This window comes from Elephas maximus, chromosome 2 (genome assembly GCF_024166365.1).
Source record: "Elephas maximus indicus isolate mEleMax1 chromosome 2, mEleMax1 primary haplotype, whole genome shotgun sequence".
Taxonomy (NCBI): Eukaryota; Metazoa; Chordata; class Mammalia; order Proboscidea; family Elephantidae; genus Elephas; species Elephas maximus.
The window spans coordinates 130,210,577-130,236,047 of NC_064820.1; the positions used below are offsets into that span (position 1 = coordinate 130,210,577).

A 25,471-nucleotide genomic window follows, 5' to 3' on the forward strand; every position below is an offset into this window, starting at 1 on the left:
ATTCTGTACACATTTTCACTTTCATTTGGCATAGACTGATTTTTTTTAACGAATGGATGCTTATTCAAGGGGCAATTATTACTTCATGGAAATATTTGTCTACCATTCCTTGGTTTCAAACTAAGAAGCAAGGGAAAAGTGTATTTTGACTACCAGGCAATTTAATCATTTTTTCCCTCTCACCTCCTATATCTTCAGTGGGGCCAAGTCAGCTGAAAAAATAATAAAATTGTATAAGCAGACACCACCTCAACATCTTGTCTCAGAAACTCCTGTTGGCAATACACATTTCATATACTCAAAATGGGGTGTTCTGCAAGAGACAGATGAATCCCAGCTCCCCCTAATTTACTGTCCTTTTCATGGCATCAGGTTCATAAAGCGTCGCCTGGATGGCTGGCTGGCTCACTGTCTTGAGGCTGAAGCAAGGCTCAGGGGTTCCAGGAAGGAGATACTAGTTGCCAAGTTCCTGCTGACTAGGATACGTGCTTAGAGCCTTTTAGAGTGTTTAGCACAGGCAAAAGAAACAGGGAAAAAGACCCGGCTTGCCAACAAACCATTACGCAAATCTACTAATCTACAAATGTGGTATTAAGGTTTGCTTGTAAAGTGTTCTTTCCATGACAAGCCCTGTTGTTAACTGGTGTTTTAGCTTTGAAACTACTTCAGTTTTTATGTTACAGAAGAGACTTAAGAATCCAATTAGCTGTGTTTGTTAGAAAGACTTGGACTTTTTTTCCTGCCAGTTGTTTTAGTGTTGAACGAAGCAGCGATAAGGAGAAAAGTTACAGGAAGAGTTTCAGGCTGTTGCATTATGTTCTCATTTTTCGTGAAGTGCTGGAGCTTATTCTGGATATACCAACTCTGCAAAGGCAGAAAGAGACTCACCTTTACATTATTAGAGGAAAGCATGGAAAGCCCAATTATAGGAAAATAAACGGGAACGATGGAGTAATCTAAGTGTCAGACAACTGAATTTAACCCTGATCTCAGCATCTGGAACGTACACTATGTAGCTTCCTGAGACCAGATCTTGAGTTCAGTTGGCACAAACCCACAGCTGAGGCCACATCTAGCCATCACAGAACTCTCCTCATTGTAAAGCTCTCTGGGGAACAGACATGTAGATTTGCAAAGTTCGTTATACCCTAACAGGGCAAAACTGGGATCTCGATGACTGAATCCCAACTCTGTCGTATTTTCTGCAGTCAGAGTTTTAAGAATTAAGCAACTTCATATAAAAATCCATGCATCTCCATTCCCTTGAAAATATCAGTTGATCTCACCACACCAGGTCCACAATCCTATGGGGCAACCATCAACTGAAACAGAGAGTACCTGGCCCCTGTGGCTGGGCTGTACCTTCTCCAGTGCAGCAGCCTCTGCCCTTCCCAGGTCACTCACTCTTCTTGCTTGTCTGACCCCTGAGGCATTTGACTTTGTCTATGATGGTTTGTGGATCCTTGGTGGTGCAGTAGTTAAGACCTCAGCTACTAACCAAAAGGCTGGCAGTTCAAATCTACCAGTTGCTCCCTGGGAACCCTATGAGGCAGTCCTACTTTGTCCTATAAGGTCACTATGAGTCAGAATCAACTCGATGGCAATGGGTTTGGTTTTTTTTTTTTTTTAATGATGGTTTACGAAGTGCTTTTGTATATATAATGGCAATTAGTTTCCAAAGGTAATGAATAAGGCAAATATCAGCTTCAGTCTTCCGCTACAACCCACATTTCTCTAACAGTTGTTATTAGTTGCTCTCAAGTTGATTCCAACTCATGGTGGTCCCATGTGTACAGAGGAGAGCTGCTCAGGGTTTTCAAGGCTGTGTCCTTTTTTGAAGAGGATCCCTAGGCCTGTTTTCTGAGAAGCCCCTGGGTGGGTTTCAACCACCAACCTTTTGGGCTAGTAGTTGATCACTTAACTGTTTGCACCACCCAGGGGCTCTTTCTGTAACAATTAGCTTATATACAATTGGTACATATTGTCTGTAAAATCTAGCAGTCCCACTGGTTTCTGCAACAAAGTATTAACACCTAAATGCAAAATCACAAACACAGATGAGCACAGGAAGCCCTGACATACTACACACCTTGCCCATTCAACCCACGTTCTTGGCTTAAATGGAACCCCTGCTCCGTCTTGGAAGCGCACAGTTGTCCTTGATCATTCTGTCATTTGTCCTTTTTCCAAAGCTCAACACCCTCAATCTTTTATTACTGCTCTCCCTTTCCATCCAGCTACCTTCACCTTTTTTCTCCTGTTAAAGTTCTCTTTTATTTTTCTACTTATTAGGAACATGTTTTTTAAAATTGTGGGAATATTTTAATTGAGGCTTTATTGGTCTTGTTAATGGTCTCATTTCAAAGTTGCATAGGTTTTGAATAGTCTGTCACCAGTCCTATCTCTTTCCGTAAGTCCTGTCATTTCTAGAACACAATTTTATAGAAAGGGCTTTTAGGAATGCATATATCAGATTATAACAGAAATGCCTGTATAGTCAAAACTACCCTTGAAAAAACCCTGCATCGTTATTAAGAAAGCCTATATTGGAGATTGACATGCCTTATGGTAAGTCCAAAAACAGTTCATTCTCCAGCACTGAAGCAGATAAATTTAAGTAGATAGCTAGCTTTTAGGGGTTACATTTCATGAAAAATTCCTATTTTTAAACATCAGGAAACAGTGTGGGTATAAGTTCGTAACACATATGTTCTCAGGAACTGAGTGTGGGTTTTGCACCTTTTATTTCCCACAACAGTCTTGTGCGTTGGGTCTTACCACCTGTATTTTAATAATGGAGATTCTGGGTTCGGTTCCAAACCAAACCCACTGCTGTCAAGTCAGTTCTGACTCGTAATAACCCCATAGGGTTTCCAAGGCCATAAATCTTTATGGAAGTAGACTGCCACATCTTTCTCACACGAAGCCACTGGTGGTTTCAAGCCACTGGTGGTTTCTAACCACTGACCTTTTGGGTTAGCAGTTGAGCGCTTTAGCCACTGTGTCACAACAGGAGATATTGAGGTTTGGTTCCAGACTACCACAATACAGCAAATATCACGATAAAGCAAGTTACATGAATTTTTTTGTTTCCCAGGGCAAAAAAAGTTATGTTTACACTATACTGTAGTCTATTAAGTGTGCAGTAACATTGTCTAAAAAAAAATGTACATACCATAATTAAAAATATTTTATTGCTAAAAATTGCTAACTTGCCTTCAGCAAGTCATAATCTTTGGCTGGCGGAAGATCTTGCCTCGATGTTGATGGCTGCTGACCAGGGTGGTGGTTGCTGAAGGGTGTGTTGGTGTGGCAATTTCTTAAAATAAGACAATGAAATTTGCTGCATCAATTGCCTCTTTCTTTAACGAAAGAGTTCTCTGTAGCATGCGATGCTATTTGATAGCATTTTACCCACAGGAGAACTTCTTTCAAAATTGGAGTCAATTTTCTCAAACCCTGCCACTGCTTTATCAACTAAGTTTATGTAATATTCTAAATTCTTTGTTTTCATTTTAACAGTGTTCATAGCATCTTCACCAGTAGTTTCCATCTCAAGAAACCACTTTTTGCGCTCATCCACAAGAAGCAACTCCTCATCCATTACAGTTTTAGCACGAGATTATAGCAATTCAGTCACATCTTCAGGCTTCACTTCTAATTCTAGGTCTCTTGCCATTTCCACCCATCTGTAGTTATTTCCTCCACTGAAGTCTTGAACCCTTCAAAGCAGTCAACTGTGCAACAGACCATCAATTGCTCATATACAAATTGAAGCTAAAGAATTAGAACGGTCCACAAGAGCCAAAGTATGGCCTCGCGTATATTTCACCTGAATTTAGAGGCCATCTCAAGAATAGGTTTGACTCATTTAACACTAATGACCAAAGAGCAGAGAGGTTGTGGAATGACATCAAGGACATCATACATGAAGAAAGCAAGAAGTCATTACAAAGACAGGAAAGGAAGAAAGGACCAAAATGAATCTCAGAAGAGACTCTGAAACTTGCTCTTGAGCACAGAGTAGCTAAAGCAAAAGGAAAAAAATGAGGAAGTAAAAGAGCTAAACAGAAGATTTCAAAGAGCGGCTGGAGAAGACAAAGTATTATTATGAAATGTGCAAAGACCTAAAGTTAGAAATCAAAGGGAAGAACATGCTTGGAATTTCTCAAGCTGAAATAACCGAAAATTCAAGCCTCGAGCTCCAATACTGAGGGATTCTACAGGGAAAATGTTAAATGATGTAGGAAGCATCAAAAGAAAATGTAAGGAATACACAGAGTCACTGTACCAAAAAGAATTGGTTGACGTTCAGCCATTTCAGGAGATAGCATAAGATCAAGAACTGATGGTACTGAAGAAAACCCAGAAACAGTTGCTGCAGTACATCAACAGGAATTCCAGCTGGATTCAGAAGAGGACATGGAATGAGGGCTGTCACTGCTGATGTCAGATGGACGTTGGCTGAAAGCAGAGAAAACCAAAAAGATGCTTACCTGTGTTTCATTGACTACGTAAAGGCATTTGACTGTGTGGATCATAACAAATTACAGGTAACATTGCGAAGAATGGGAATTCCAGAACACTTAATTGTGCTCGTGCAGAGCCTGTAAATAGGCCAAGAGGCAGTTGTTCGAGTAGAACAATGGGATACTGTGTGGTTTAAAAATCAGAAAAGGTCTGCACTTGCATTGTATCCTTTCACCATATTTATTCAATCTGTATGCTTAGCAAAAAATGCGAGGAGCTGGAGTATATGAAGAAAAATGCTGGGTCAGGATTGGAATAAGATCATTAACAACCTGTGATATGCAGATGACACAATCTTGCTTGCTGAAAGTGAAGAGGATTTGAAGCACTTACTGATGAAGACCAAAGACTACAGCCTTCAGTAGGGATTACTCCTTAACAAAGGAAACAAAAATCCTCACAACTGGACCAATAAGCAACATGATAAACAGAGAAAAGATTGAAATTGTCAAGGATTTCTTGACTGCTGCCCATGGAAGCAACAGTCAAGAAATCAAATGATGTATCGCATTGGGCAAATCTGCTGCAAAAGACATCTTTAAAGTGTTAAAAAGCAAAGATGTCACTTTGAAGACTATGGTGCACCTGACCCAAGCCATGGTATTTTCAATCACCTCATATCCATGTGAAAGCTGCACAGTGAATAAGGAAGATCAAAGAATTGATGCCTTTGAATTACAGGATTGGCAAAGAATACTGAATATAGTAGAAGAAAAACAAATTTGGCTTGGAAGAAGTACAGCCAGAATGCTCCTTAGAAGCGAGGATGGTGAGACTTTGTTTCAAGTACTTTGGACATTTATCATGAGGGACCACTCCCTGGAAATGAACATCATGCTTGGTAGAGGAAGACCCTCAATGAGATGGACTCACACAGTGGCTGCAACAACAGGCTCAAACATAGCAATGATTTTGAGGATGGCACGGGATTGGGCAGTGTTTTGTTCTGTGGTACACAGGGTAGCTGTCTTAGTTATCTAGTGCTTCTATGACAGAAATACCACAAGGGGATGGCTTTAACAAACAGAAACTTATTCTCTTACCATCTAGGAGCCCAGAAGTCCAAAATCAGGGTGCCAGCTCCAGAGGAAGGCTTTCTCTCCGTGTTGGGTCTGGGGAAAGGTCCCTGTCATCAATCGTCCCCTGGTCTAGAAGATTCTCAGCACAGGGACCCTAGGTCCAAAGGATGCTCTCTGATCACGGCTCTGCTTTCTTGGTGGTAGGAGGTCCCCCTAACTCTCTTCTCGCTTCTTTTATATCTCAAAAGAAACTGACTTAAGATACAACCTAATCTTGTAGATTGAGTGAGTCCTGCCTCATTAACATAACTGTCTCTAATCCTGGCTCATTAATATCACAGAGGTAGGATTTACAATACATAGGAAAATCATATCAAATGGCAAAATGGTGGACAATCACACAATACTGGGAATCACGGACTAGCCAAATTGACACACATTTTTAGGGAATGCAATTCAATTCGTAACGTTCAATCCGTAACAGTTGCTATGAATTGGAACTGACTCAACAGCACCTAACAACAACATTCTTCAAAGTCAGAATTACATTTATTTTAAATGTGTTTTTATTTAAAAGAAATAAAACAAACTATCCACTAAACAATGATGTTGCATGATACAGAAAGAATATGGCCTATGGGGTCAGACTTGAGTTCCTTTACTTAAAAAAAAAAAAAATTATTAAGTGGTTAATTGCGCCAGGCAATGGGGTATAGTGGCATTATTGACAGTTGTAACACTAGTTCCACAGAAGCCTAAGAGGCAAGTGGAATTTACAATAATGGGCAGTCACCACGTTGCGGACATGAAAGTTCAACTTGCACTGTGAAAAGTGGCTACTTCAGAGCAAAAGCCACGATGACCAATCATCCAAGTACCTGTGACTCTCCTTCGCTCCAATCAACAGGCAAAAGTCTCAGAGGTGTGCAGGCTGTGGAGTTGGGAGTTGGCTGTATACAAAAACTTAATTTCTTTATAGTTCTACTTGACACATTATATTGTAAGTCAAGTTACCTGGAATTTTAAAAGGTTTCTACAAAAAACTTCGTATTTGAAAATCCCTATCGAACCATAAATCCTGTAGTCTTCCCTGTGTGCTTAAAGACCAAAAGCATCTAAACAAAGTACATTTCACTTATAGCAAAATCAAGTTAGGTTGTTTAGATCCAACCCTCCCACTGAGAACAAACAGAAAAGCTGGACAAAATATTATGAGAAATATCTGCTTGAAATTATCAGAAAGCTACTGAATAGGTTAGAATTGGTACCACTTAAGCAACACCTTACTCATAGAAGGTATACAAGAAGTTGACTGAAATCCAGTTTCCATTTTATAGATTTAATTTGCTAAATACTGGAAAAGGTAAATAAACCAACAAACCAAACCTGTTGTCGTCAATTCTAACTCATAGCGACCCTACAGGACAGAGTAGGACTGCCCTACAGGGTTTCCAAAGAGCAGCTGATGGATCTGAACTCCTGACCTTTTGGTTAGCAGCCGAGCCCTTAATCGCTGTGACTAGGACAAAGTCCTCACGCCATTACAGCCATACGCTGTAACGTTGTCCGTTCAAATAACATTCGACAACATATACATCCATGGTCCCATAAGGTTATAATAGAGTTTGAAAATTCCAATTGGAGAACAGGACACACTGGACATAACTGGACGTAGCGAATGTTAACAGCTTCTTGCACATAATGCATGTATCTCACGTCTCCTGTATATGTAATACAGTGTTTGCACAATGTCCACATCACATTAATGTCCTCTCACAGAACATATAGTGGACGTTAAGCGGTGCTTAACTATATGAATTCTGATTCATTTGGCAAATATTTATACGATTAGTTATGCACCCATAAATTCCTGAAGCAAATATTCAGCATGTCGTGAAATGAAAATGGTTTAGCAAGTGGTACACTTCTATGTTTGAATTCTATCTCCGTGACTCATTTGTGGTGATGATCTTGGGCAAGCAGCTTAATATAAGTTACCTCATCTATAAAAACAGGAGTAATAAAATGTAGTCATTCGGACTAAATACCGCAATGCAGACTGAAGTGCCAACTTCAGTGTCTAACTAGCCATAGGTACGTATCACATAAATGCTATCTCCTCTTACTTTCTCACTGCTTTAAATACTTAAAATGAGTTTCCTTTAAGGAAAACTTAAAAGATTTCCTTTATCTGTAAATTCTTAAAACTCCTTCATACTCTAATCTTGTCAATTTTTTTTCTATTACCAAAACTTTTCCTCTCCAATTAATTTTGAAACTAAGTATAAATTTACCAGGGCCTTTCCTGGACCCTAAATTGGTGTTTTTCTAGTTTATTGGATACAATATTATCTTTTGTCTAACAACAACAAAAAAATCAATATTCTATTGTCTCTTGGCAAATACTCCCTCTACCCCCAAATCAGAACAAAAATTTCTTATTTTGGCATCATAGGCTCAGAATAGCAAATACAGTAAAGAATAATTAAAAAGACACTTCTGGAGGTCAAGGGTAAATTACTGTCTCTTTATGTACACAGGCCTTACTTAACTTGTTGCCTACTGCCCCTATCTCCAATGTATCCTCTCCTCTAAATATTCTACTTCTTTGAAATTGGAAGTTAGCAAGTCTGGTATATTTGAATGTTACAGTTCCACTAGAAAAATGGGATTTTGAAGTTGCTGTTCTACAAGAATTCTTGGCAGCCAATAACCAGTTCGCAGAAAAAAAGGAAAATGTATCCATCTCATACAATATTAATATTAAATTGGCATTTAAAAAAATTATTATACACTTTTGTGAAACCAAAATATCATTTATTTATAACATATTTACATACTTAGAAAATTGGTTTTATCCACTTAAAATGAATACCATATACTGGGAATAAAAATATGCAAGTCTCTTCATAATTTATGGATAACTCAACATCTTCTAGAACATAAAACAGCATCAATTTGGCGTAATGGAACACAAATTCCTGCTTAGAATTTTTTCTAGTAAAGGAACAAAGCAAATTTAACGACATATTAAAGAAATTTAGTTGAACCCTGAGTATACTGTTAATTTGCATAGTTTTTGAATAAATGTACGTAACACTTTCATTTATACTCATATACGATCACGCACCATATAACATTTGTTGGGGCAATGTCTGACCGTATATCTGCCCGTGGTCCTGTAAGGGCTATAACAGAGATCAGAAATCCCTACTGGAGAATGGGACTTAGCACAAGTAACAGAACGTGGCAGACGTAACTGGATGTATCAAACACAACTTCCCACATGTGACATGTGTATCTCTTGTATACAGACAGTCCCTGAGTTACCAACGAGATCCATTCATAAGTCTGTCTTTGTGTCGAATTTGTAGGTGAGCTGGAATAGGTATATATGGTTCTTATTTAGCATCAGTCAAACGTTTATCTTACTGTATAGTACATATTTTACCTTTCTATGCACATAAAGAGCCCTGGTGGTGCAGTGGTTAAGAGCTCAGCTGCTAACCAAAAGGTCAGCAGTTCAAGTCCACCAGCCACTCCTTGGAAAACCTACGGGGCAGTTCTACTCTGTCCTATAGGGTCACTATGAATCGGAATCGACTAGATGGCAATGGGTTTGTTTATGCATATAAAACACTTAAGAAACACCTGCAAACCATGCAGTGTTTTCAAACACATTACAAAGTAGTGCATGTGTTCATTATTATGAACCACTGTATGTATTTAACTCAAATTTTTAATATAATAGGCTTTATGGCAGTCCGTTATTCAGTATGAGTTGTCTGTAAGTCAGATGTCTGTAACTCGGGGACTGCCTGTAATGTGTTTGTACACGTGGAAATCACATAACGTCCTATTTCACAGTATGCATAGTGGATATTAAGCTACACATGACTGTCTATCTCTTTGTCTATATTCATCCATCTCAATTTTCTATCTCATTAATCCTCGAGAAATAAAAGAACAAAGACTGGGGAAGTATAATGACAAGAGACTCAGAGGGGAGAACTAAGACTGTTCCAACTCCAGAAGTCTATGGCACAGTTCTAGGCCCAAGGTTACCTCAATCACTTAAATGTAGGAGGGTCTTAAACTGAATAATCTGATAACCTTCTGTCAACTGAGGTTGCGGTTAATTTACTCTTTCTGCAGCTTTCCTGTTCTTTTTCAAACTATTTAATTAAAACAAGAAAGTGTATATAAGCTTATAAAATTCAGTAAGTAATTCCTGGAGCTCCTCAGGAGAAACTATACAACAAAAAAGACCAAAACAACATTGGTAAAGAACTATGTTAAACATAGGTTTTCTCAAGAAGCTTGAGGGAGAAAAAAGGAAATAAAGCCCCCCTCAAAAAAAAAAAAAAAGGTAAATAAATGTTAGTGTGGGAGCTATAAGCAAATGGGCAGGAAGAGAAAAGAAGGGGGAGAAGGAGTTAGATAATTGGTAAAGGCAACTGTGCCTTAGATTTAATGATTAGCATATTTTATGCCTAAATACCACCACTAAAAGGCTGCCTGGATAAAGTTGCCACGGTGTGTTAGAGATAACGAGTTACTTTTCTTGCCTCTTCTTAGTCTCGTGTACAACAGAGAAAAAACCAAGGATGAAAAAATAAATAAGAGATTGGGAAAGCTGAGCACGTGGAGTCAGCCATGGTCTGATGCCTTCCAAAGATAACTGGGCCAAAAAAGCAACCAGAGAGGCAGAACCAGTTCACGTATTTCTCTTCCATCTGCCCTCCTCTAGTCCTCCTCACCACTCACACAGCGACACAGAGCAGAAGGCTCACCAGGTTACCAGGTGCAGAAAAATTATCTGGCTTCGACCAAGCCATGGCATAACCCTGCCATTGCTCTGTGGAGATTCTAGGAAAGTCATCACATGTCTGGTTACCAATGTTTGTGATTCTATTAAAACAACACTCAAAAGCAACAAATAATAAGATAAGTGAAACTTAGTAAAATAAAAAGAATATACAAACTCCGATATTTCTAGAACCTGTAAAAATCTGCTATAATGAGGCGGTGGGGATAGCAGAAATTCCTTCAATCCCTGATGAATGACTCTGTTGTGCTTGTCATAAGGTCAATGCCATGACAAAATACTGTTAGAAAAGGGTAGCTTCTGATTTACTTTCATGGGTGATTCCGATTATTTTGCTTTGACATTAAAATAATCTTAATTTTTTTTTTTTAAGATAAAAGGTAGAAGCAAATGGTAGAAAAAGGCTTCTCTGTCTTACTCATGCAAGGTGAAGAAAGCATAGATAAAATATTCCAAAAATACCAATAGAGGAAAAAAAAGTGTTCTGTCCCTATTATTCTTGGGCAAAAAAGTTCCACTGCGACTGGCTCTGTCTTTCTCTCATTACTTGTAATGACAAAGAGGCCTGAATTTGTCTGAACAGTCATTATGCAGTGTTTGGAAATCAACATATACCATGATTGCAAAATTAATATTCTTTTCAACCTCAAGTAAAATATATCAGAAATCAAATAACTACTTGCAATAATATTCTCAATACAAAGCAAACTTTACATGTAAAGGCAGTGCAGGATAAGAGTTTCAACACCTTTTATAAAACTACAAGGGATTGTGCTGATCCTTTTACATCTCAAGAATTGTAAAGAGTAAATAAAAATTAAATTACATTTATACAAGAAAATATCTTCAAAAAGTTTATTTGAACTTGCAGATATAGAATAGTATAAGGGAAAAATTATTTGATTTATATAAATCCAAAAAATGGTAAAATATATTATTGGGTGGGGAACTTTCACTAAATACAAAATGGACTAAAAAAACTAGATTGAATATAAAATAGTTCTTTGAAAACTTCCAGAAAAAGTAATGACAGAATGGCAATGGCACAAAATTAGAAAAGTAGTGTTTAAGGCTAACCAATAAGGAGTAATCTTAACTAAACTAAGAGACATACAATCCCATAAACAATAATTCCCTCTCAAAATTTCTCTATCACAGCTGGGTGAATATGAGTGGGACAAAACCAATGGCTGCTGTCAGAGTTTATACTTGAAGTGTTGAACAGTATTAAACAAAATAACATGAATACTTCTGATTTAAAATATACTAGAATCACTTGCCACTTAGTTACCACGTAGCAATGAACAAACAAAATGCAGTACTCTGACGATCTTAGTAGGAATCTGTGGATGCCAAAAATGACAATAAAGTGGAATCTTTCAGCCTATACGTACACATGATGACAAAAAGAAAATGCTCAATTCACTTTGGCCCATGTTGTTAAAAGTATGCATAGAAAGGTACACCATCTGCCTACAGGCAAGTCTGTGATGCTAAACTGTGGAGCACAGCGCTCAGCATCAGCCCTGAGATCATGTGCGCACACAGACGCTTCCCAGACTGACGGGGAAGAGACTCATCAGGAATAGAAAGAAACAATGCTTTACTATTCAGTAAACACATTTTTTTAATTAACTATGTCTTCTTAAAAAAACAAAATAATCAAGTATATATCATTAATTTAAATGTTTTAGCACATGACTTTCCACCTTATAAATTTGATATATCAAATTGTGCTATAAATGTTTATATATTTTCTTTTCTGAGAACTATGGTATATGAAATTATATGATCTTAAAAAGGATCTGTTCCTTTTCATGTTAGAATAACATCATGCCTTTCCAGAAAAAGAAAAATTGGAGCCTACAGGAAAATTATAAAAGCTGGATTCATTGCAGCTGTTCAACTTAAAGAAGGTACAAAAGCTTCTTTTACATCAAGCTGAGAGGAAAAGGCTCAGTATCCCACACCAGTCTTCTCTCACAAGGTCCTGGGTGGTAGGCGCTGCTTATACATGCCTGCTAGTGCTTTGGCTGCACTGTAGATCATCTGTCGGCGAGACATGCCAGTAAAAGCCAGGTGCCAATCAGTCCGGCTGACGTTCAGTAAACTCTTTTCCAAGACTTCACCCACTGTTACCAAAAGGCCTGACCACCTTAAACTGTAGTCCTGGGGAGTTAGAATTTGAGCCTATGAAAAAAATTAAGTAGATATTATTTATAATACATTTAAAAATATCACTGGAACAAGCTGTGTTACTAAGTGACATTTCAAAGTCTCTCAGGTTACTTTTAATATAGGTTATGAGAAATCCTGAGAAACACACTAGGCTGCCAACTGCAATGAAGTTACAGGGCTATAAAAAAAATCAAAACAATACTGCATACATCTACTTTGTTTAAAGTATCTACAGTAAGCTCATTTTGTTGTTCAAATATAACCAAAGGCTTAAATCTAATGACCCCATCTACTAACGAAGTTCAGTCAGAGGGTCTAAGTTCTAGTTCTATATTCAGTGTAACCTCTAGCTAATAACTGGATTAGTTCTAAATTGGAAATATTACTTGTATCTTTTTACAGTCTTAAAGTTTCTACCAGAAAGAGGGGAAACTTAAGGCTTCAACTCATTTAGAAAAGAGTTGCTTAATTAATTTATACAAGTATATTCCCAGAAACTGCACTGGTATTTGAATAAGTTAATGTTGCTGTTGTTAGTTGCCGTAGATTTGATTCCAACATTTGGTGGCCCCATGTGTGCAGAGCAGAACTACTCCACAGGGTTTTCAAGGCTGTGACCTTTTGGAAGCAGGTTGCCAGGCTTACTTCCGAGGCACCTCTGGGTGTGTCTGAACTGCCAATCTTTTGGTTAGTAATCCAGTGCTTAACCGTCTGCACCGCCCAGGAACTAATGCCTATCGATATTATCCAGTCCAGGGGAGCATCAACTATTGTTATGTCATTTATACTTAACCCAACCTATGTTTGCTCCCACTCAAATCATTTCTTCATCTACACAAGCACAAGAGAAGAATAAACTCATTGCTTGATATCCACGAATAATGTGGTTTTTCTGTTTTAGGGTATCGGATATAGTCTAGAGGAATATACCCATCTATAAAATGGATCTATATCACGGTCCCCAAATCTGCTGTATATCACAATCTTCTGACAACCTTTTATAAAACCAATTTCTCAAGCCCCACCTAAGAGTACTAAACTGGAAACTCTGTAGCTGGGTCCCAGAGAAACGATACACTATTTACAAAATAGCTCCCTGAGTAAGTCTGATGCAAACAACCCAGCATATGGGAACCACTGTTTTAAGTTATTATCTTCCATAATCCACACTGCACTATCGGTATTTTACTGTTTCAAAGAAGAGAAATAGCAGATGTATCACTAAGGTGTTCAGAGTCACTAGCAGAACTGTGTTTCTCAAACTTTGATAAGTGTAACAATTACCTGAGGGTCTTGTTAAAATGCAGATCCTGATTCAGTAATTCTGGGCTGAAGTCTGAGTTTCTGCATTTTTAACAAGTTCCCAGGTGATGCTTATGATGCTAGGCTGAGGATCATACTTTTGAATAGCACCCAAAAATCAAACCTACTGCCAGTCCAGCTGATTCCAACTCACAGAGACTCTATGGGACAGAATACAACTGCCCCACAGGGTTTTCAAGGCTGTAAATCTTTATGGAAGCAAACTGCCACATCTTTCTCCCAAGCTGCTAACTGAAAGGTCAGTGGTTGAACCCAGCAGCTAAGTGCTTAGCCACAGTGCCATTGGGGCTCCTTATTTGAATAGTAAGGTATTTGATATTATCAGCGAAAACCCAGAACAGCTGGGTTTTTAATTGGGGGCTGAGAGGAGATCATTTATACTTAAGTTCAACAAGCAAAAATTATGAAAGTGTATTTTCCAGACTTTCACTTATAGGATTAACATACTAATGAAAGTTCTAATTCCCTGAGAGCTGATTTCTATTCCCTTAAGTAAAAAATTTCAACGATAAAGAAGCACAAACATAAAACAATTCAGGAAGGATAAAAAATAAATGGGTATCACTAACTATACTCCAGGGAGAGGAGCTGAATAGCTAAGGATGGAAGACATATCAAGGTATACACTTTTGTACCTTCTGAACTTTGAACCATATAACAAAAAAGAAAATAAAAGCAACAGAATTAAAAGCTGAGTAAAAAGCAAATGACACCGTTTAAATACCACTCCCCAGAATGAACCACTATTAATAGTTTGCTGTGTTATCTTTCCAGGCCTTTTTCTTTCTATTCACTTATATACATTTTAAAGCTCATTTACCCTCCGTGCCAATAAATGGGATCGCACTAGATGCACTGTTTTTGTTTTTAGTGTATGTCTGAGGTATCTTTCAATATTAATACATATAGGCCCCTCTTTGCTTTTTGACCACCATGTGTCTTTCTTTCCTCAAAAAAAAAAAAAATTTTTTTTTTAATTGTTCTTTTGTAATAGAACACCCAGAGCAGGAGTCGGTAAACTTTTTCTGAAAAAGGGCCAGATTGTAAATATTTTAGGCTTTGTAAACCAGGTAGGCTCCACTGCAACTACTTAATTATAGCTGTAATGTGAAAGCAGTCATAAGCAGTAATGTAAACAAATGGCATGGATGTGTTACAATAAATTTAGTTAGAAAAACAGGCAGTAGGCCAGATGTGGCTGTGGGCCATTATTTGCTGACCTTAAATCAGGTGCAATCATAGTGACAGTGACAAGGATAGCAGCATCCTTAATTACAAGGTTTATAATGTCTTATCAGTAGATCTGACGTTTGCTTTGATTTTCCAGTACACGCATACACTTCTATTCATCATTAGCAAATCCCTTTCAACATCTATTAAAATTTTTTCTCCTTCATCTGTTCATATATTGAATTATATATTGATTTGCTATTGTTGAACCATCCTGTCATTACCAGGACAAATCTTCCTTGGTCAAGATACAATGTTCATTTAATAATTCTAATTTTGACATTTATTTCCTAAATGATACTGAAGTAAAATATTCTTTGGTGTTACCATGTGTTTAGGAAACAGATAGGTCTCACAGAATGAACTAGAAATCTTTCTACCTTTATTTCTGATACTCTACACAACATGAGAATCATCTGTTCCTTGAATATTTGGTAGAGCTCACTTCCCAAGCCATAAGGACTCAGTACTTTTGGGAGCTAGGTGGATTTCTTTTGTTGTAATGCTTCATCTGGATAATCTCATTAAGTTGAATCATATGAAATTGCTAACATTTGACTATTTTTGACCTTCAAAGACAGCAATTTTATATGGTTCAATCTAATACTTATTCTTTAGTCAAGTATAGCAATTTACATTTTCTTAGAAAATCAACCATTTCATCTAATTTAGCAGTATAATAAATCACGCATAGTATTTGCTTATAAATCTTTTAATCACTTTCACACTGGAGTATGTTTAACTTTCACATCTATAAAAATGTTTTCTTGAACTTCTCAAAATAAGTTATGGTAAGACTGTGGCATAAATGAGAGGTTCAAGAAAATTTCAAAGTTCCAAGTGTCAATTCTTAGGCCCCTTTCTGAATTATAAACCTCCAAGAGTGCTTGAGGTGGCTTTCAAGGATTCTGTGAGCGTATATGCCAAATCTGTATGTAACTGCATACTCGTTTTATCAGGACCCAATAGTTTTATCAGATTCTCTCAAATGCATACAAGTCCCAAACAGCTTTCAGAGATAGTTTTAAAATAACATTAAGCAATGTATAAAAGTATAAATATGATAAGACAGATTACATAAGGAATCAACATCATTTTACATTTATGCCTGTATTCTTCTGAAAACTATGTTGATGTAAATATTAATTCCATTTTCAGTCAATGAAACTTAAGACATGTGCCTATCGCCTAAGGTTTCTAATACTGACTTGTTACTGAAGGTGAACAATTAGAGAAAGACCAAGTCAAAGGAAAAGGAGAAGGTAATAGTAGAAATAAAATGGGAGATAAAGGGGAAAGCGGTGGGTATAAAACAAGCAGAAGAGGTTAATCTTTTTCTAATTTAAGGGCAGGAAACACAATCATAAAAACAAAGGAAAAAAATAAGGAAAATACTGATTAATCATGCATTATCTATTCAAAGATGGTTGGAAAACAAGGAAAAAGGCTAAAAGAGAAAAGACTGGTCAAAATTAAGAATGTATATTTCAACAATATATCTAATACAAATTTTTATTTTGAAAACAGTATTACAAGTTTCTTCAGAAACATAATGAAAAAGAAAATAAGAAAACCAACCTGTCGTACAAATTCCAAAGGCACCGGTGTGGCTTGTGTAAATGTTTCTAGATGAATGCCATGGACAGGATCTTCAACTATCAAACAACCAATGTCAAACCATCTGTAATGGAATATATGAGTTTCACACTGTTTATATGCTAAAGAAAAGTTGCAGTGAATAGACAAAAAGAAAAAGTAAGTACTACTACTCAAATATTAGCAGATTCCAAAAAGGAATTTTTTTATATCAATTTGCAAGTGGATAATCCAAAAAATAAATACATAAAATTACCATTTTGACTGACTTCTAACAAGTAAAAAAGAACTAGGAATAAAAATAACATAATATGAAGAAAATGTCCTGCATCCCATTTTGGTGAGTGGTATCTGGGGGGTCTTAAAAGTTAGTGAGTGGCCATCTAAGATACATCAATTGATCCCATCCCACCTGGAGCAAAGAAGTATGAAAAACACCAAAGACAAAAGGAAAATACTAGCCCAAGAGGCAGAAAGGGCCACATAAACCAGAGATTCCATCAGCCTGAGACTGGAAGAACTACACGGTGCCTGGCTATTACCAACGACCGCCCCAACAGAGAACACAACACAGTCCCTGACAGAGCAGGAGAAAAGTGGGGTGCAGAACTGAAATTCTAATAAAATGACCAGACTTAATGGTCTGACTGAAACTGGGGGGACTATGGAAGACATGGCCCCTGGACTCTGTTAGCCCAGAACTGAAACCATTCCTGAAGCCAACTCTTCAGACAAAGATTAGATGGGACTCTAAGACATAAAATGATACTCGTGAAGAGAGTGCCTTTTAGCTCAGGTAGATACGTGAGACTAAGTGGGCAGCTCCTGTCCGGAGGCAAGATGAGAAGGCAAAAAGGGACAAAAGCTGGTTGAATGGACACGGGAAATCTGGGGTGGAAAGGACAAGTGTACTGTCACATTACAGGGAGAGCAACTAGGGTCACATAACAATGTATATATAAATTTTTGTATGAGAAACTAACTTGAACTGTAAACTTTCACTTAAAGCACAATTAAAAAAATAATAATTTAAAATTACTTATTAGGGAAAGATCACTTTTCTTGCTAGGATGGGGAGAGGAATAAAAGTGGGAGGGTTCAAATTTGCAGCAGATAAATTTACACTCATTTAAACATGAAAACAGCCTATCATGGTTACTATTTTTTAAATGTCACTTGCTAAAATATCAGAAATTTTGTATTACCAACCCTATCATTAATACGTAGGCAACTACTAGCAAATTAAAAATACGCTCAGAAAAAATAAGTACTCTTATCATTCCTGAAAAACCCTTCTAATCACATTTTCTGAATTATTCACAATGAGCCTGTCTTCAAAAACAGCTTTATGATACCAGGGAAACTTTCTTCCATTTAAAGATATTTATAAATTATAAAAAAGTGGTATATTTGCAAATTGACTTAAGTCAACTGCAGCACCACTAGCATTTTAGCTAACCAGGATCATAAAATAGTCAGATCTCCTGAAATCATGAATTTAAGTAATAAGAAGATATGGAACAAGTAAACGTTCAATGTGTCTATTTTTAAAAAACATGGGTATCTAATAAAGCACAATACATGTGAAATAGTGTAGAAGCCTTGTTTGCAAACTCAAAGAAATAACAAAAGTAAAATATAGGGTAACAAGCAATTTTCCTGAACAATAAAATGGCAATTTGTAATGTCTATGGTGTTCATATTCTAAAACTGTTTTTCAAAATTAAGAACATTAAATAATGGGATTTATTTTATTTGGTTACTAATCAATATTTGCTATTTTGTTATGACAACTTTCTCAGTCAAGGTAATGTGTTTGCTAAGTCTCCATAAAGTCAAGTGCAGCTAAATTTTATTTTGTATTATTTTGCATGACTTATGTACAATAATGTACATGGTACAGAGAAATACACTAAGTTATCAGGCATGGACTTCCTGAAAAGTAGTCACTGAAGGGCCGTAAGTAGAGTCTCTCCTTTGATGTCAGTGAATACACATTAGAAGAACTCCAAGGTTCACTTTATGCTGTAAAGCACTATCATGCTACCATTGAACATTTCGATTTGGATGTCCCATTCTCAATAAATCTAAAACTGCAATCACTGTCATTCCACCAAATAACTTTTCCATTTCTTTCACTGGTGCTACTGTCTAAGGAAACTTTCAGTTTGTCTTCCCCTCCTGCCTACTGTCCTGCAACTGTACCTCTCCTCCATCCAAGAAGGAAGAGTGGTAACCTGGACTGATCACGTTCAAGGACAGTCACCGAGGATCCCAATTTCTTTCCCATCATTCTTCTCCACGTGGCTGGTGAAGTAAGACGGACTTGACCAATTCTATCTGGAAGTCCTTTTGACTTGAAAATGCCTTAAGAAGAATTACAGTTCCAAGACATTCAGATTTCCTTTATCAGAACAAAATTTCAAAAAGGAGTCTGGGGAACTGATGTAGGTATGTCAATTTGTATTTATTTATTTTTTAACCAAAGATCTACTACCACCAATCAATTCATAAAAGAAAGAACATTTTAACACCAAGCAACTAGACTGGTTAATCTTATAGTCATGCTCAAATTGATATTTTTCCATATAAGGTATAAATCATCCTAATTTTTCTCATTTAGCATGAATTAATATAAAGTTCCTCAAAGACAGCACTAGAAAAACACTAGGTCTATAGTTAAGCACTCAAATATTAGCTGAAAAGTCGGAGGTTCGAAACCACCCAGAGGCACCACAAAAGATAGGCCCGGTGATCTGCTTCTGAAATGTCATAGCCTTGAAAGCCCAACGGAGCAGTTCTACTCTGCACACATGCGGTCATCATGAGTGAGAATCAACTCGATAGCAACTAACAACAACCTACTAGCTCTATTCTTTGCTAGGGACCAAACACTTTTGGGATTTCTTCTTTTGGGTGACTTGCTCTTCCTGAGCTGGTCTTTTCTTGCCTGAGTTGTTAGCATTCATTTCCCACAGGAACACTGAAGAGATAAGCAGCCACAGCAGGAAATATCAGGTATTTTTTGGAATCCTGGGTTATCTGTCCTCTTGCCCTCCCTATTCCGTATTGGAAACCATCAACAGACTTCCTAATACTATTTAATATTCTAACCTTCCTAATACTTTACTCTTCTGCTCAAAAGATATGTATTTGGTGAGAAAAATATCAATTCTATGTAATGTGGAGCAACTAATGGTCAATGCTTCCACTGAAAAGCTGGATGAGTTATAAAAAGCATACATTTAAAGGCATAAAAGAGCTATAAAAGCAAGGCAGAAAAAAAATGGGACTGAAATTTCTGATAGGGGTAAACCTCTCAAGGGTGACCGTGAGGGCTATCCAGCCTTAACTCAGCTCAGTCTGTGACTAAAGTATACCACACTATCCCCTAACCCCATACCCACCTCTGCCAACTCTATCAGAAGCAAGACAGAACCTTCTCAAGATCAGCTGAAGGCTCTAGAGTTTTTTATACAGTGTCTGGCTTTCAAAGATTACTAGGCATTCAAAGATACCTCACCATACCATATCAGCAAACTGAGGGGAAAAGGAGACTAAAGAGGTAGACCCACAAGTGATCCAGACACTGGAATTAGTATAGAAGAATTTTAAAATAACTGTGATTCATATGCTCAAGAAAATAGAGGTAAACATATTCAGAACAGATGAAAAATTTTTAGGTATTAGATAAATGGAATCTATTAAAAAATTTAAGAACTCATTATATAGATTTAACAGTAGACTGGACAGAGCACAAGACAGACAAATGAAAAAATACCCAGACTGAACAGCAGAAAGAAATAAAGAGGGCAAAAATTAAAGGAAAAAAGAATTTATAATATGAGAAATGTAAAAAACATGCTTAGACCATGTTATATCCAATAACATGTAACTGAAGTCCTAGAAAGAAAGGGGAGAAAAAATGGGACAGAAGCGATATTTGAAGAGATAATAACCAAGACTTTTCCAAAACTGGTGAAAGGCATTAAGCCACAGAATCAAGAAGCTCAATGAATCCACACACACAAAAAAAAAAAATACAAAAAGCAAAGAAAGCAAACACACCTAGAAAACAAAAGTCTAGTAAACCACAAAATAAAATGACAGAGAATATCCCAATCTCAGACGGAAAACAAAACAAAACAAAAAACACATTACCTTCACTGAAACAATAATAAGGTGGACAGATGATTTCTTAATAGAAATGACAGAAACCAGAAAACAACTCAATGACATCTTTAAAATGCTGAAAGAAAAAAGAATTGCCAAACTAGACTTCTACATCCAGCAAAAACATCCTTCAAAAATAAAGGTGAATTAAATATGCTTTCAGAAAAATAAAAATTAAGAGCATTTGCTGCCAACAGTCCTACATAGCAAGTAGTACACCAAAGAAAGTTCTTTCAGCAGAAAGAGAATGATCTCAGACAAAAAAACAAAAACGTAGGAAGGAATTCAGACAGTAAATACAAAAGAACACTGACTGTACAAAACCATACTAGTAATACCTCAGGAGTTTAAAATATATGCCTAATTAAGATACATAACAATGCCGCAAAAAGTGGAAGGGGAGTAAGCGGTGTGGCAAGTGTTCTGAAGTTCCAGTATTATCAGGAAACAAAGTAATAATTTGTATTATAATGTAATGTCAAACATATACTGTGATCTCTACTGTTAGCATTAAAAGAACAGTGAAAGTTTAATAAACAAAAAAACCAAATCCACTGCCATCAAGTAGATTCCAACTCACAGCAACCCCGTAGGGTTTCCAAGTAGCGGCTGGTGGATTTGAACTGCCAACGTCTTGGTTAGCAGCCTGAGCTCTTAACCAATGCGCCACCAGGGCTCCAGAACTTTAACAGAGGGGGAAAAAATGGAATGATCATCATCACCGGATAGTTCCTCAGTGCTTACATGGAAAGTTCAAACTTCTCAACATGGCGTTCAAAGCTTTTCACAATTCTTCCCCAAACCACTTCTTGACTTCCTATCTAACAAACCTTCAGCCAAGCTGATATAATCACTGTCCCCAAAATACATCTTAATCATCTTCAAACTTTCTCTTCCACCCAGAATGTCCTACCGATTCTTTTCCACTTATTTAAATTTTACCTACTTTTCAAAATCCAGTTCAAGCCTTAATCGCTCATTAATCACATCTGACACCACTCCTCACTCAGTAATCTCCGCTGAACTTTTATGTAACATTTCTTGTCAGCAAAAAATTACATAGCTTCTTATATAGCTATTTAAACTATTTAAAGTTTTACAGATGGTCATGTGGGTATATACTGCCTATTCTCAGAACTGGAGTACATTTTTGTATACTACTGTCACAAAGAGGAGCTCTGGTGACACACTGGTAAAAGCACTCGGCTGCTAACCTCAAGGTTGGTGGTTCAAACCCACCAGCTGCCCTGCAGGAGAAAGATGTGGTAGTCAGCTTCCGTATGGATTTACAGTCTCGGAAACCCTATGAGGCAGTTCTATTCTGTCCCTTAGGGTCACTATAAGTAGGAATCAACTTGACAGCAACGGGTTTGGGGTTTTTTTTTTTTTTTTTGGTATAGCCACAAAGTACTAGTAAGTGTTATTCAATACTGAACAAGCAAACAAAATAAATAAAACAACAAAACCACAATGTGATTTCAAAAGAAGGTAGATTTCAACAGTTGAGAAATTATTTTAATCTAAATCAATTCAGCCTATAAAAAACAACTTCTCCCACGAAAAAGTGATCTATTAAAAGTATGGAATCCTCAAAAATGATGAGTTTTGCTGCCTGGGATTTTTTTCCAATCTAGATGAAATAAAGCTCAGCAGAACAAAACCTGGTAACTACCACTCAGACCCTCTTGCCCATAACCTTCCATTACTCTGCATGACTATGTAAATCAACACTGTGCTTACTATTAGTCATCAGTTACACCTGAATCAATAGACCACTGCATCATCTTACTGTTAGTACTATTACATTAACTGATTATTAATACAATCTTAGAAAGCAGGTATTACTATTCCCCATTTTATAAAAGAGAAAAAACGGTAGAAATGTCAGCTGAGCTACCCTAGGTTACACAGCTAGTTAAGTGATATAACTAGCACCAGAATATCCTTTTCTCTGTTTCCATATTTGGACATACTTTTTGCTAGGTATTCACTGTGAAGCTCCTAGACTCTTTTTCTTTTGGCTTCCAAGAGAAACATAATAAGCCTCTTACTTGTCAGGTAGCAATTCTGCAATGAAGTTTTCTACTGACACAGCTGTCTGTTTTTCATGAATCACTCCAGTTCGACGTAAGCTATCTATCCGTTCCTGGGCTCCCTGAACAACAAGAGCAGGGATTAGAAAATGATTTCAAGTTATTCAATACTATATATATTTATGATTACACAATACATACATTTATACACGAACACATGAATATTCACTGAAAACATTCAAATATATACACATACAAAGAAGGAAGTTAAAAAGTCCAGTCCTATTCCCCACCATATTAACAGTTTGGAGTATACCTTCTAAATTGCCTCTACATAATTATTTTGGTTGCTCTTATGATTTAGATCATTTTTATATCACATTTTCAAATTGGTTATTACTAATATAAGAAAACTATGTATTTTTTTATAATGTGGATCTGGCAAAAGGCCATCTTACTGATCTTCCATTAGCTCTAATAGTTTTTTAGTTGATTCTCTTAGAGTGTCAAGGTAGGCAATCATGTCAACAGTAAATATTTTTTCTGTTTCTTCTAGTTCCCTTTAAAAATAACCTAAAAAAAAAGTACCAAAATGGCCAGTTATTTAAAACTTAAAAAAAAAAAACTACAAATGTATACATTACATCAAAGCTTATTCAGGGAAATGGCTGCCATTTATGAAGTAAAACAGAGAGGCTGAGAACACTGTAGAGATAACTCAAAATCATGTATTAAATGTGTACCTTATTGTAGAAAACTAAAAGCTGGATTACTGAAGATAAGGTTGCTGTTTACTCTTTTTATCTGAATCATTTCATAAATAGTAAACACAAATAATGTGATGTGTATTCAGTAAGCAAGAGAAAAATCTATTTCTTAACAAAACTAGCCATAGATAATAATATATCTATTTTTAATATGGGCAATGAAGCTAAATAGTGAGTATAAGATTAAGGGGTCCATTCTTACTCAAACGAAAATTAAGACTAGGACACTTCTGAGGCAACTGAAATAAAGATGACAAAGTGATAACAGTACGACAGTAGGTAAAATGATTTTAAAGTTTAAAAGATGAAGGATAAGATACTATTTAAACTGCAACAAAATCAGAACTGTGTCTATGTTTTGCCCACCCCTGTATCTCCAGTGCCTAGCACAGTATCTAACCCAGTAAGTGTTCAATAAGAATTTGCTAAATGAATAAATTTAACAAAAGATAAAACAAAGGGCAGCAGTGAAGGTGTATATGGCTAATGTTAAGAATCTAAGCAGCATAAATATGGAGTTGCCAAATCTAATAATACTGAAATGAGCAGGCAACTCTTGAATTTGACAGAAAATATAACACAAAAGATTAACTTAAGTCTTAAAAGTAAACTTACAATTGAGAAGTTGTAAATTTGCCCAATTCACTCCTCCCAAGAGGTAGTTATAGCTAAATTTTGATTAAAAAGAAGTTTAAATAAATATTAACTCAGTAAAAACTACTGAGGGATTAGTGGATGTTTAGAGCTTCCTCTTCCCTAACTTTTTGAAGGTGATACCTCAGCTATGCACTGTAACAAAATATTCCTGATACTTCCAGGGAACACTGACTTAGTTTGTTCATTTTCCATTATCATATAATACAGAGCTTTATAATTGATAGGATTCTCAAAATATTTAGCTGAAATTAATAAGTAACTACAAGAGAATAATGAGTTAGGCAGACCGGTTTAATCCTTTTTTGTTTATGAAATCCAGAAGAGAAAAGGAAAATGAGGTGATGATTGGCCTTTCTTCTCTGACCACTACATTAATTAAACGTGACATCTTCTAGGAGCTTTATTTGCAAAGAGAGAAGACTTAGCATTAGTCTCTGCCAGCGTTTCTAGGATGGAATTTTATCTTCACTTCTCAGCAAGATAGGAGACCAAGAATTAGGTAGTTCAGAGGCCACTAAGGTAAGAAGCAGAAAGGGCCCTAGAGCTTACACTGTGCTCTAAGAGCTACTACTAAGCAACTTGATTCAGATGAATAATTAAAAATTTATGCTTCTTCATAAATGCCTGCAGGTATTAACTACATCCTTTATTTACTGAATATATGCTACAAAACAATGATCGTAACTATGATTGGACTTCAATAAAATGAATACTTGGACAAGTTTCAGATGCTTCCTAATTTTAATCTTGGCTGAACTGGTTTATTTCCTTAAACAACAACTTATGTTTAAGGGAAAACTTAAGGATAGTTCACTTCAAATAAAATCTTATGGAGAGAAAAAACTCAGTTAAATTTTTAATATTCTAAGAGTCTACATTATTTTTCTTCTCTTCAGCTCCCTCTACTGTTTCTGGAAAAAAAAAAACGGTAAATTTACAAATCACTTACCTATATTGAGTTTCAGTGAATTTTAATTTTGAGCTTGTATTAAAGATTGCGGAAAAGGAATCCCACATGCTTAAATTTTAAGGGCAAGACCAAAAGCAAAACTGAATCTGTCAAATACTAATAAAATCACAATATAAATCTAACTACTAATAATATCCGTAATATAAGGCTTTTCTTAAAGAAGAAAA

At 36.5% G+C, this 25,471-nt stretch overlaps 1 protein-coding gene across 1 annotated transcript in view; it reads right to left on the reverse strand.

Annotated features, from left to right (window-relative positions):
* Positions 1–8,875: 8,875 nt before the first annotated feature.
* Positions 8,876–25,471, reverse strand: part of PRRC1 (proline rich coiled-coil 1) — a 34,984-nt gene continuing 18,388 nt past the window's right edge. The window contains exons 7-9 of the mRNA XM_049873357.1: positions 22,929–23,032; positions 16,687–16,789; positions 8,876–12,567 (exon numbers count right to left, since the gene is read on the reverse strand). Coding sequence (XP_049729314.1) covers positions 12,358–12,567; positions 16,687–16,789; positions 22,929–23,032 — 417 coding nt within the window. The 3' untranslated portion in view covers positions 8,876–12,357. The remainder of the gene's footprint in view (positions 12,568–16,686; positions 16,790–22,928; positions 23,033–25,471) is intronic.